General features: G+C 33.0%; 2 protein-coding genes across 7 annotated transcripts in view; one reads left to right on the top strand and one right to left on the bottom strand.

The window, feature by feature from the left end:
• LOC148613496 (histone-binding protein RBBP4) overlaps positions 1–11011 on the bottom strand; it is a 51397-nt gene extending 40386 nt beyond the window's left edge. For both annotated transcript variants that reach the window (XR_015923362.1, XM_088586803.1), the window contains exon 1: positions 10913–11011. Coding sequence is in view for 1 of the 2 variants with exons in the window: in XM_088586803.1 (XP_088442929.1) it covers positions 10913–10931 (19 nt within the window). In the remaining variant the exon portion in view is untranslated. The remainder of the gene's footprint in view (positions 1–10912) is intronic.
• A 320-nt stretch (positions 11012–11331) lies between these two features.
• LOC148613497 (ralBP1-associated Eps domain-containing protein 1-like) overlaps positions 11332–13066 on the top strand; it is a 54957-nt gene continuing 53222 nt past the window's right edge. For all 5 annotated transcript variants that reach the window (XM_088586814.1, XM_088586818.1, XM_088586817.1 and 2 more), the window contains exon 1: positions 11332–11609. In XM_088586814.1, the coding sequence (XP_088442940.1) occupies positions 11460–11609 (150 nt within the window). In that variant the 5' untranslated portion in view covers positions 11332–11459. The remainder of the gene's footprint in view (positions 11610–13066) is intronic.

Raw genomic sequence — 13066 nt, forward strand, 5'->3', positions numbered from 1 at the left:
CATTCCATCAACAGTTGAGTTGCGGTAACAGAGTCGCGGCAAACAGCTGAGAAACGGCAAGTGCCGGTTGAGACTAATTCACCAATTTAAAAACTATGTGCAGACATAAATGGTTGTTAATTGCAGTGTGAATTAAAATGACAGGAAACTGATTTGCCCTCAGGTAATATTCAGATATCTAAAATTTACCGGTGTGTGAATGTTGTAGCTAAGTTGTTTGTTAAAAAATTAATCTTGACTTTGATTGACTGGTCAGTTGACTCTTTGTTCTTTATTAGGAAGATTGTAGTTATAAACAGCATTTTTAATTTTAATTACAAATCAGGGTACATATTAGATGGCTGATTTTTCAACTAATATTAGTGAAAAGCGTAAATTTCTAGTATTTGGACCATTTGACTAATAATGCTATAAACGGTGACTAAACAAATTTATGGTTAATACTTCATTTAATTTTTTTTTAAATCAATGAGAAGCAGTAGCTTGAACTAACATAGTACAGGAAAAGCCAATTTGCCGAAGCACTGTTTATTTCCGCAGCCCCCTAGCTACTTGGTTATTTTGAATCACGCATCTTTGGAAGGGCAACTCTTTTTTTTTTTTTAACTTAAAATGTAATTAAAACAGATTTTGGTTGTATACATACATTATTTGTTTGAGAATGTTCTGCATATAAAAAACAAAAGAGTTTTGATTTTTTTCCGGGATTGAAATTGTTTGGCTGTAAGGTCGATTTCGAAATCATCAACTACACCATCTTTAAAACAAAAAGTGGAATATGTTTAACGACAAAATTATATATAATAAACATTGTTGAAGAGTTTTTATGCGGTTGTAACCGAGTTGCGTCATGTATTTAAATATTTTTCGTGTTGCCATGTGAAAATACAAGTTTTTAGAAGTATTAAAAGATGTAAAATAATTTTGTCCTCATTTTGTAAATCTGCCCTGGGTTTCAAGATAGTTTGCAAACACAAACAAAGTTTATTATGAAGTTCAGGATAAAAAAAATAGCCTGTAGAGTACCAGAATATTGTAATTAGTTAAAATATTGGTGTGAATTCTATTTTTTTTTTTTAACAAAACATAGATAAATTGTAATCAATTTCATTACTCCGAATTAAATAAATCTAGGATAGTTATTTAAACATCTGAAATCACACACACTTAGTTTAGAGTCGGAGATGTCATGATTCATTCCTTGTAACCGGATCTTTTGCGTCAACTGAATAAAATATATATCACAAGAGCCACATCATGCACAATAAACCTGTAATTTGCGTGGAAGTCTTGGTTGGAACTAAACATAGTAATATTCAAAATACATGTACATTAGTACTCTAAAAGATAGTTATTGTTAACAATAATTCATATTTGTTGCATATTGGGTGCACCTAGGACATTGTAATTAGTTAATTATTGTGACAGGTGATTTATTGCTTTAGAAAATACAAATTTAATGCCGTTTCACGTACTTAGAAATGCCTATAATATGTTAATTTTGTCCAAATTTTATGAGAAATTATCAAATCCACCACTGAATTTATGTCATTTACACTGTGCACTGCTTCATAAATATCTTCATCAATTAGTTATATATCATAATTTATTCTTCGAGAAACATAATATAATTAGAACTTAGTAATGCACTGCAACCATGACAATACCCCAGCGATTTGGCTAACTGAATTTGAATTTGAACTTGAATACTGAAAATACGGGTGGGGGGTTCATATTTACAGCAATATGTTGGTTGGAAGTAGTGTTATGCATAGCTTTCCACATAAGCTCAGGATCAAATATTGTACAGAGTTTAATTATTTGTACCCCGTGCAGGTCCGGGTGTTAAAAGAATAGGCCTGCAGCAGCGCTAAGCTTGTTGTAAAAGGCAACTAAATAGTGCTCCGAACCCTAGCCGGGGGCTAAGGCGCTTTGCCCACAGCGCAACTGGAATGTGTGCCCCTGGTGGTTGAATGGGGTACCCCTGGCGTGTTACATGCTCGGGTTGTCAGGCTATAATACGGAAAACCTGACCACTAACCATAGTGGTGCACCGTGTTGGAAAAGATGCCACGTTCCTTGCACGTTAAAGAACCCTACTGTGGTATTCTCCCGGAGTAGGAACCATAGGGCTCCGCCACAGGAGGATAAATTGCCCGACCCTACCCATCTCTCCCTATTTCCAGTGGCAATCAAAATTTGTCGACCCCATTGTCCTTGTGTCCCATCCCTTTTTCATTTCATCATCATTTCATGTTCATTTTATCACCAATTTCATGTTCATCATCTGAATATAGCTGAAATATAGCTGCTCGGATGTTAAACCCCAACAAACAAATTATTCGTTATTTCAAGTTATATCAATATTATATTCATATAAAATTTCTTCATCCGTTTATTAAAGCCAAGGATATTTATAGAAGGCTGCTGAATTATGGACACATGAAGCATCCTGATATGATATAGCATATATTCAAAAAAAAAAATATACTAATAAAATAATAGTAAATTGGATTTATTTAACAGAAACCTGTTATCCTTTCCAATGTGGTAGCAGTTAACAGTGTCCAAAAATAGAAAAATAGTTTGCACCAGTTAGCTCCCCTGCAGTGCTACCATGTGTGCTGTGTACAGCAATGTTAGTGTCTCAGTAAGCTTCTTCTTCAAGCTGAGCAAGACATCTTGTACATTTATGTGATATGGAAAAGCATTGTTACATACAACTCAAACAGCATTCTTTACTACGTATATGTATATTGACAGATCCGACAGGTGAACTGTGTAATGTACATACACATTTTTTTTTCTTTGGGGGGGGGGGGGAGGATTTCAATGTGATAGGGCTGAGTTGCTGTGCTGTTCAATCTCCACTGTCCACGATGTTTGGGGAAAAATTAACGGCAATTCAAATTTAATTTGTATATAATGCTATATATGTGTGATATGCACACACATGCCACAAGTTGGGGAACTACTGCTTGTTTACAAAAACGATGCATGTTGCTCTTTTTTCTTTTTGACTCAGAAGACAAAACTATATCAACCCACAAAGATAGCAGTAAGGCCAGCATTACTATAAACAGACAAGAATCTGACATTATGTCAGACATTACAGGACATTTTGATGCTGAAGATTTAAGGTTAGGAGTTCTGCATAACCACTGTCTTTCACAAAGAGCATGAGGAAAGATTGAGAGTAGGAGAGGAAATACAGATGAAGGCTTTTATGGCAGCATACTGGATAATGAATGAGGAAATACCTAATACATGTAGTAAGCTAGTTTCTCTCTTGTCTTTAACTCAGCAGCTAGGAGTGCATGGTCTAAAGTATTTCAACCATAAAGGACTAGGTTCCTTGCAAGAAATTTTTCTTCTTATTGGGGACATTTTGTATAGAAACATTATAGCAGACACAAATTCATCAATGGCATACAGTTCATTAGTTGATGAGGTTCCTGATATTTCAGTCTAGTGCCAAATGGTAACCTTTTTACAGTATACAGTTAGCTCAGCTAAACCTGTTATAAAATTTCTTTCAATATCCAATGTTTTAGAGAATTCAGTAACAGCTAACAGTGAAACTCTTCATAAGGTTTTGAAGGAAGCCTTTAAGGATTTAAATAATAAGTTTTAATCAGGAATAGTAACAGATGGAGCCAGCACGACGACAGGAAAAAATAATGGTCTGACAGCAAGACTCAAAGCTGAGCACCCAAATGTCATCTCTGTCCAATGTACGTCATAGATTAGCCTTGGCCTGCACAGATTCAAATGCTGATGTCAAATTCATCAAAGACATTGCTGATATCTTGAGATATTTATGGAAATTTTTTGATGATTCACCCAAACAATCAGCCACCTTAGCCAAGGTGCAGATTGTGTTAGCCAAACATGAATATCACCTACCGAAGTCATCAAGAGTAGCCATTGTACACCAAGTTAAAAAAAAGCCTGCCTGACAAGGTGGCTGTCATTTGATGAAGGTGTAAAGGGTTTCTATAACAATAAGGTAGCAATTTTCCACTGCTTGAGAAATTTGGACAAAGACTGCACTGCAATTGGATTTCTGAAGATGATGAGGAATGTTCATTTCATGGCTGGTATTTACATTTTGACAGAGGTTTTGCCAATATTGGCTAAATTGAGCAAGACTTTCCAAAAGAGTACTATCAATTTTGCATGTATTTAGCCTTGTATTGAAAAAACAATTCATGACCTAGATGCTGCACTAGAAGGAGAAATTGGTAACAAATTTGAAGAGTTAGGAGTTGATGGAAAATATAAAATTTTAGAACTTAATCCAACACAGCACCAACTATAACAGATGAAGGATCTTATGAACAAATACACACAGGCTTTAAGGCAAATATTCATGAAAGATTTAGACTCAACCCCAATTCTATCAGCATTTTCAGTATTAGACCCTGCCATGATGCCAGAAAAGACTAATCCACTTTTCAAAAGATATGGTGATGATAAGTTGCAAACTTTAGCAAACCACTTCTATAATGATGAAGAATCAAGAGATGAAGTAAATTAGAGTGGGCTAGCTTTAAATATCACTTAATGAAAATCAAGGAAGAAATACAGAGAGACAAACAAAAAGGCACACCAACTAAATATACTCTTCAAAGAATTATTCAGCTGAAATCACAGCAAGGCTACATCTTTCCAAAACTGGAAAAAATTGCAGTAGTTATTTTGTCATTACCAGTTAGTAATGCTTGGCCAGAAAGAGGTGCCTGTGCTGTGAAAAGAGTAAAAACTAGGATGAGGAACAGACTGAAGAACACAATGCTTTCATCATTACTCCAAGTTGCAGTAAATGGTCCACCAGTTCATGATTCAGAGCAGTTGATAAAACGATGTGTACACCAGTGGTATGCTATGAAAACAAGAGGAAAACTGAAAAATTCTAAATCATCACTTCCACTCCAGACACCATACTTTGTTCTTAGGCTTTTATTTACTTGTTACAAAATTAGAACTCTATCAAATGCAAATAAATGCATTTGAAAAAACTTAACATTAATTAAATGAAATTCAGTAACATGTGGTGGTTCCTAGTGCTAATTAAATTACACTATGGCTAACGACTATTTTGACGATTCCCTTTTCCCACGGTGGGCATGGGCAATGGTGGACAATTTGTGTCCACCTTGGACACGTTCCCAACAGCCCACGGTGGACACGTGGTTGGTCTCTGTCCACGATGCCCACGCATTCTGGTGGTCACTTTTAAATCTTGTTTCGTTTTAACAGGAATCGGAGTTAAAACTCATTCTTACATAATAAATATTATGGTCCTGTTGTATTATAAGAAGCGTATATAATTGTATGAACTATCGGTAACAATATTTCACAGGTGTCAATAGAGCTTCTTTATAATTGACAGTCATCAATTACCTGTGGGCGGGATTACAGCAGAGAAGCGTGAGCATTTGCCAACAAATTGAATAAATACAGGAAATCGTGGTAACCTTTGATAGGTGTCATTGATCTCTTTAATTGACAGTTCATCAATTAACGGTAGCGGCAGGTTTTAATACAGTGCAGCGCTATCACTTATCAAGAAATAAATTGTGTTACAGTAGAAATTTTGATTTAAAGTTAATCAAGTTTTACTTGTTGGATTAGAATATATTCAGAAATACTGAATAGTTCAACATAACTTATATGAATTTGGAAACTACAACTAATCTTGTAAGATGAATTCTGAGAAAAATACTTTAACTGCCATGTGATGGAAAAAGTGCACCCTCCTTTTGCTTCTAATATTTAAAATTCTTAGAGAAAATCAGCTAAGATTGGATGTGCAGTCCCTTTGAAATATGAAACTATTTACAACTGCATCCCCTTTCACAGCACTCCATTATTTTGCTATGAATTTCTCAAGGTGGCTAAAGATGTAGGTGTTCTATCTCAGACCTTTGATTGACAGGTATTCAATTTAATAAAATGTCAAGGGGGTGGTTTTAAGTAAAGATGCAGTAACGTTGATTGACAGGTAATAAATTATAGGAATATTGAGGGTGTGGTTTAAAGTATCGTGAACTGAAACTGGACAGTTAACTGGCGCATATTAGCAAATGACACTTACATGTACCTTAGAAGACGTATTCATGTGGGTGATTTAAACATTAGACCTTCATGCACATGTGTACTAAGATTGAGGAGTAATGACTTGTTTTTTTTTGTGTGTCAACAACCATAAAAAAAGATAAACAAGAGATACGATGAGTGCAACCTTCATGACATTCGAAAATAAAATTGAAATGATTGTGGGCTGGTGTTACGAATTTTAAATATGCTAAAATTCGAATAATACTCTCAACTATGATTAATTTAATATGAATCCATTTCAACAACTACAAGTGAAAGACAAAATAAGGCAAAAATATGAAATTTTCCAACTCATTTTTGTCCCATTTTAGTATTGAAATATATTGGAGATTTTCAGAAAAAGGCCTACTAAGTCGGCACACCAGTGTAAATAAAGATACCAGTGAGTTTAATTTATTCTATTTATAGATAGTCGTAAAATTCATACTAGCAGAACTTAATTTTTTTTTTTATCAGATTATATCTGGGGGATTCAAACACTATATTATATTTTATAAGGGATTTTAAATGTCGAACTTTTGATTTAAAAATAAAACTTTGGATGTCTCTAATACACTTCTGTAATTATACATTAAATTAGGTTTCTTTTTATTCTTTAATCTAAATATTACCAAACAATTCCTTCTCGTTAATTAGCTGTTAACTGTCCATTTCCTGTATATTGGCTGAGTGTGACACGCTCGGGTATTAAGCAGTGACATTACATGGATAATACTGATTTGACTAATTAAGTTTACCTTGTAAACACATTGATTAATTTTATTTCTAGGTGGCTATGATATGAAAATCACATCTACTTTATTATATTATTACGTTTAGTGAAAAGAAAAAAATACTTGTATTGAGCATGATTTTACAAGAACATTTAATTATTGAAATAAAAATATAATTGCCCTTGTGTCATTCACCTATTTGTATATTCATAAACTAACAATGGATATTTCAAAAATGAAAGTAATAATGTTTCAGAAGATTCTAAAAAATTACGAGATTTCAAAATAAAACACTTCAAAAGAAATCCATTTTCAAAGCGCATTTTGATTAACAACTTGATATGCGAAGATTTTCTGGAATTACAAGTAAATTAATTATAATTAAAAAGTTTGACTCGTAAGATGAAAAATTATGATTTAACGTCACTGGTTATGAAAAATTTAAGAAAACATAATTTTATATTTCTATATGTCTCTTAAAATTACATGTTTTTTGAATGACGGTGTCAAATTTTAAATACTTCCAAGTATTTATACTCTATACTCTTCCTACTATCTATGCAAATAAGGCACGTTGTTCGTCGATCGATAATTGTTGCCGTGTCAACGAAATGTCAATTTACCTCATATGATGCTCAAAACACAAGGACACACCTTTTGATAAAACGTGAAACACATTGATTGGTCGACGATATTACAAAGACGTTTATCAAATTTGCATAAGAAATTGACACACTCAAAGCATTTTTATAGTTATTGGTTTAAAATACTTTGTTCTTTTTTTTTTAGAATTATTCCCTAAGAAACCCGTCAGTAAAATGAGTAGTTCGCAAGTACTCGATTTTCTTGAACATTTTAATTTCCAATTTGTATGCTACTGTTATTACATAATATCGGAACTAATGGTAGTTAAAATTGTTGAACTAAGTGAAGAAAAAAAAACGAAGAAATAAGTCGTTCAATTGTCTATGGTGTGCTAAATCTAAAAGAACTAACTGCATATTCAACTGCATATTCAACTTAAGAGGGGAAATTTTCACCCATCACTATATTTGGCGAACGTGTGCTGGGATAATACACGGTTAATTCCGTTGTCATGTGAAAACTCGTGAACTACACGGTTCAACAATTCTGGATCATATATAACGATATTAAGCTTCCCGCTTTCAAATTTTGTTGAAATGACACGATACCTAAATTGGTTATTTATAGACCATAAGTTAAAGTTGCACATGTTTGCTTAAAATCCATTCTTTCACTAAGAAAATACAACTACATTAAATGGGTTATCAGTAAAATAAGGAGTTCGTAAATACTCGATTTTCTTGAACATCATATTTTACAATTTGTAACAATCTTGTGACAGGTCAGGTGTACAATATTATTACATGATACATGTAGAAACTGGAAATGATAAAATTAAGGCCTTATGAATTTCTTTAAAAATTATATCAACTTTGGTTTCCCAGACTTACATTTCGATGATACTAAATAATGATAGACTTTAGTATGATGTGGGCCATAAGAAATAGAAAAAAACAAAACAAAAAAACAAGTATTTAATCCATATAAAAACCTAATAAGATATTAATTCCTAAGTAAACACATGGTAGTGTCACAATTTTGGCTTGCAGCCAATTGTACATGAAAGAAAATTGATTCTCACGGTCAGGGTAATGATCGACACATTGTCGTTTATTTGTCAACCGTTTGAACAATGTAATAAAATTGCCAATCATAGATTAAATCCAATCAACAAGTTATCACTCATCCACCAGATACCATGAGCGTGGACACTATACTGTCCACCTGACATGGCGGGCACCTGAACGTCTGTCCACCATGGGCGAGTGGCATCATCAAAAAATTCTTTAGCTGTAGTGTATTTCATAATAAAATATTGTTGTTGTTTATTGATAAATCATTACTGTGACATGTAGAGCAATTGCACATGTCTTATTGTGAAATGCTGGCCTAAAAATCATAGTCTGATAAGAAATTCTTCGCTTCTGAAAAAGAACAAGGCTGGCAGTTTTAGTCTAGTTGACTTTTAGATGGACAGAATTTGTTAAACATTACAATGTATTTATTTTCTATTATTATCTATTTTTTTACATTCTTGTGATTTTCAAACTTAGGGTTGCCAGAATATTTTTACCACAAGTCCCCCTCCCCACCGAATTGAATGGTCATCCCTTAAATCATATTCTGTTAAAGTTTGTTTCACACGTTGACTTGCTCTCATCTGCACAAATCACAACAAATAATGGGAAAATGACGAGTATGGGGCAATTCCAAATACAAACAGCATTTTTTTTTACATGTTTACATAGAATCTTCACCTGTATTTAGCTTTTCTTCAGCACAAAATAATCAGCGATTGCCTTGACATTGTTAATTCACCACATTTTCTACTAATGGACACTATATTAAATCGTTGTAGGTTTAAACGCTTTAATGATTAGATTCCGACTCAGACCTCGACAAAGACACCAATATAAACAATAATAAACACTAAAGATCGCGACTTTGGAGACATAGCCTACTGACAGAACGATCTTAGATCTCTATTAAATTTTTCAGGATTTATTTTGCTTTTATTTCATTCTGCCAGTAACAGACACTACCATAGCCGAGTTAAAGTACCAGGTACCTTATCTTAATGAAAGCACTGTCATATACAATGTATATTAACACTGAAAGACAACAAAAAGCAGCATTACACCAGGTGAAAAGATTAATGGTCACCCACTCACCAATGGTGACTAGAAATGTGCATGGGCGACCATTTTTTCTATTTTAGTAGCCCAGCTGGCGAATTGCAAAAAAAAAAAAATATTGTACACAACAGTTGCGGTCTGAGTTTTAACTGGTTACCATTTGATTGGAAACATAGCATCCCTAGTTAAATTTTATCAGTAACCACTTCTAATAATACCGAAATCAATCGTAACCGATGTTGGTTTCTTCTTTAGAAATGCTTATTAATTTCTACATCCGAAATTTCGTAAAATGTGTCAGAATGTGACAGTGATTGGTGGAGGATTCTGTTTTTGCAAGACTGTTTGAATATTCTAGAGATTAATTTGTTCAGCATCTAAACACAATTAATCTCTAAAACTTTCAAACAGTCTACTGTTTCATGTATTAAAGTTTTGAAATTATATGAATTGGTTGTATAATTTTAATTCATTATCCAAAGCAAAATTTTAACTTTAACTGCATTTCAGGGTTTTCCATAATGCATATAAAAAGGGAGGCTATGGAGTGAATGAGTGTGTGTGACAACAAATTACACGATACAGTGAATAAAATAAAAATTATCAAGGAGCAGGGCTTTTATTCCTGATCTGCTTCTTGATGTTGCATGAGGGTCTTCAACAATGAAAAAATAGTTCATACCCTCAAACAAGTATTTTTACGTACCAACATTTTGTCCAAAATAGTCTGAGCTACCAACTTTTTTTCTGAGCTAATTGATTTTATAGTTCAGTAGCCCATGTGGGTACTGGCCTCAAAAAGTTAATCTTGACCCCTGTTAAACATACATTAGAAAGAATAATCAAGGGAACGAAGGTTATAGTGGTAATCAAAACGATGTAATCCGGGGATAAAGACCAGACATAGAGAGACATACACAACAATGAACATGAAGTAACTAAAGTCATACAAACTAAGCAACAAAAGCAATGAGCAACTCAAACTCCACTAAAAACTGGGAGCATGGACCAGGTGGACAGATTATTTTTCAGTCCGGCAGATTTGAAAATAATATCGACAGGTCCGCATTCAGTCTCAGAATTAACCTGTTAAACGACATAAGAAATGAATACAAAGAGATCCAAAGGCATATTCGTAGCGGTTAGATAGAGAGGAAACGAACGCCTGCCGTCGGTTGGAGCTTGGGAAAGACGGGCTGTTGTTGACGGACCATAGCATGGGACCGGGAAATACTATACAAAATTAAGAGTTAACTACTTGGTGTCAACTGTAGATCAACAATTAAAGCACATTCGTCAACAAAATTGATATGCAACTCAAATTAGTTTTAAAAGCAAATGTGGTTTATTATTTACCACCGTCTTTCTCTGTCATTGTTCCGTTTTCGTCTTCAGAAAGTAGGACACATGCGCACTAATGGCGCCAAATTTTTGATCAATTTCCGCGGTCCAGTATTTTATGTCCAACCACAATGAATCTGATTAATACGTTCATCTATCTAAAAACAAATCTGAGATATTTTTGAAGGAAACAAATTACCTCCTTTTGTATAAAATAACCAGTTTCAAGAAGAAAATAGTCAAATAAAATGAGCAGTAAAATGATGCACAACATGCATATTTTTATGAACTAAATCAAATTTTAAAATATGTTTCTTTTCGTGTAGACATTGAAATATTAAATTGAAAACAGATATTGATAATTCAGCTAAATATAGATAAATTTGGTAGTAATTTGTTTATTTTTTTGAGTTGGATATCAAACGCGTAATAAATTTTCATCATGGTGGGCAGTCGTTGAAACTTCCTGACCAAAAAGTTGTTGTTTTAGGTCGTTGTTCGTCGTTTATGTAGATTAACAACAGTAAAGCCTAAAAGCTTCATAGTATATGCGAGATCTACAATGGAAGGACTAAAGTTGAGTCAACAGGAACAAAGAAGTTATGGAGAGTTGTTCCAGTTATGCGATGTTGATGGTACTGGAAAAATTAGTGGCATGAAAGCATCTGAGCTATTTTTATCTTCAGGACTTGGCCAAGAAGCTTTGCTACAAGTAAGTATCAATTATCAAAATCGTATGTATTGTAATATAGACAATATTTATTAGCACAAACACATTTACATAAAATGGTTATGGCATAATGCAATACAAAACAAAGTGCAAATAAAACTAATATGACAAATTAATATGAACAATAATTTGATCAAGGTACAACAGTGGTATACAGTTTAATAAATTTATGTATTTATTCTGATTTCAAAACATTCTTTCATAAATTTTGTAATTAGTTTGATTACATATGACTGACAGAAAACTGCATTTATTTATGATCAGTGAAAAGAATACGAACACCTATTGTCAAATATTAATAACTAACTTTATTACGTGTACATAATTTAGCCCATTTGTCTAAAGAACAATATTTACAGATGGATCAGCATTGGAACAGATCAAATGAAACTGGGATAAATCATTTAGAATTGACTTGAGTCTTGACATGAAACTGAAACACAAATCTAAAAAAAAAATGTAAAAATATTACCCTACCCCTAGAAAACTGGTCTCGCAGTTCTCCACGTATGAAAATTTAACAATGGAGGGAAATTTTACGACTCAGTTTTCATTGACACGGAAGCATTCAAGATTCAAGATATAACAATGACTAGAAAAAAGTTAAGGAAGGGTGCACTAAATGAAATGAATATCATATTCTAACAAAACCCATTTTTTAAGAATATGATATTTATTTCATTTATTTCATTCTTCCTTAGTTTTTTTCTATTCATTGTAACATGAATTACTGCCATGAGAACCCTGAATATCAAATAAAATTCTCATTTGTGGCATACTGACTCTCTAAAACTCATATTCTGGGCATTCATAAATGTAATTAAGATTATGATGTACCCAACATATCTGATCAATTCATACGTTAGATTTTCTTTTTGGGTTTACATTTTTAACATTTTTGGAAAATTATTTTTGTGGTTTATTTATGTAGAAAATTAAATTATCTATCAAATGATGTCAAATTTGAGACATTTTAGTTGAGCAATGACTTGTAGAGATTAATTTATGTGACTTTTTACTGGAAAATCAAAAATCCTATTTTTTGGATTTTTTAATAAATTCTGACTACAAAATCGCCACAAGTCATAAGAACTGCAGAAATACATGTATCAGTTGTGACAATACTGAACAGAAATTACAAAATAAGTAATTTTTTACTGATGCTTAAATACTCTAGGGGTTTTGGCATTGAAAAATACAAAAATGAATATCAATTTAAGAGATTTTTGGTGGGGTAGGAGGACATTTTTTTTCAGTTTAATCCAAAACCCCTAGTGTTATGACAACTTTCTTGATACCATTGTAAAGCTGCAACATACATGTATGGCTATATGTTGATACAGTGATTTAGCTTGTGCTTGTCTTTTTCGCCATTTACGAAACGATTTCATAAATGACAAAAATGTTTTAGATTGTTTTCGTCTTTTAAAATTTGAAAA

Source organism: Perna viridis, chromosome 6, assembly GCF_037379345.1.
Source record: "Perna viridis isolate PV_CMFRI_1.1 ecotype Kerala chromosome 6, ASM3737934v1, whole genome shotgun sequence".
Lineage (NCBI taxonomy): Eukaryota > Metazoa > Mollusca > Bivalvia > Mytilida > Mytilidae > Perna > Perna viridis.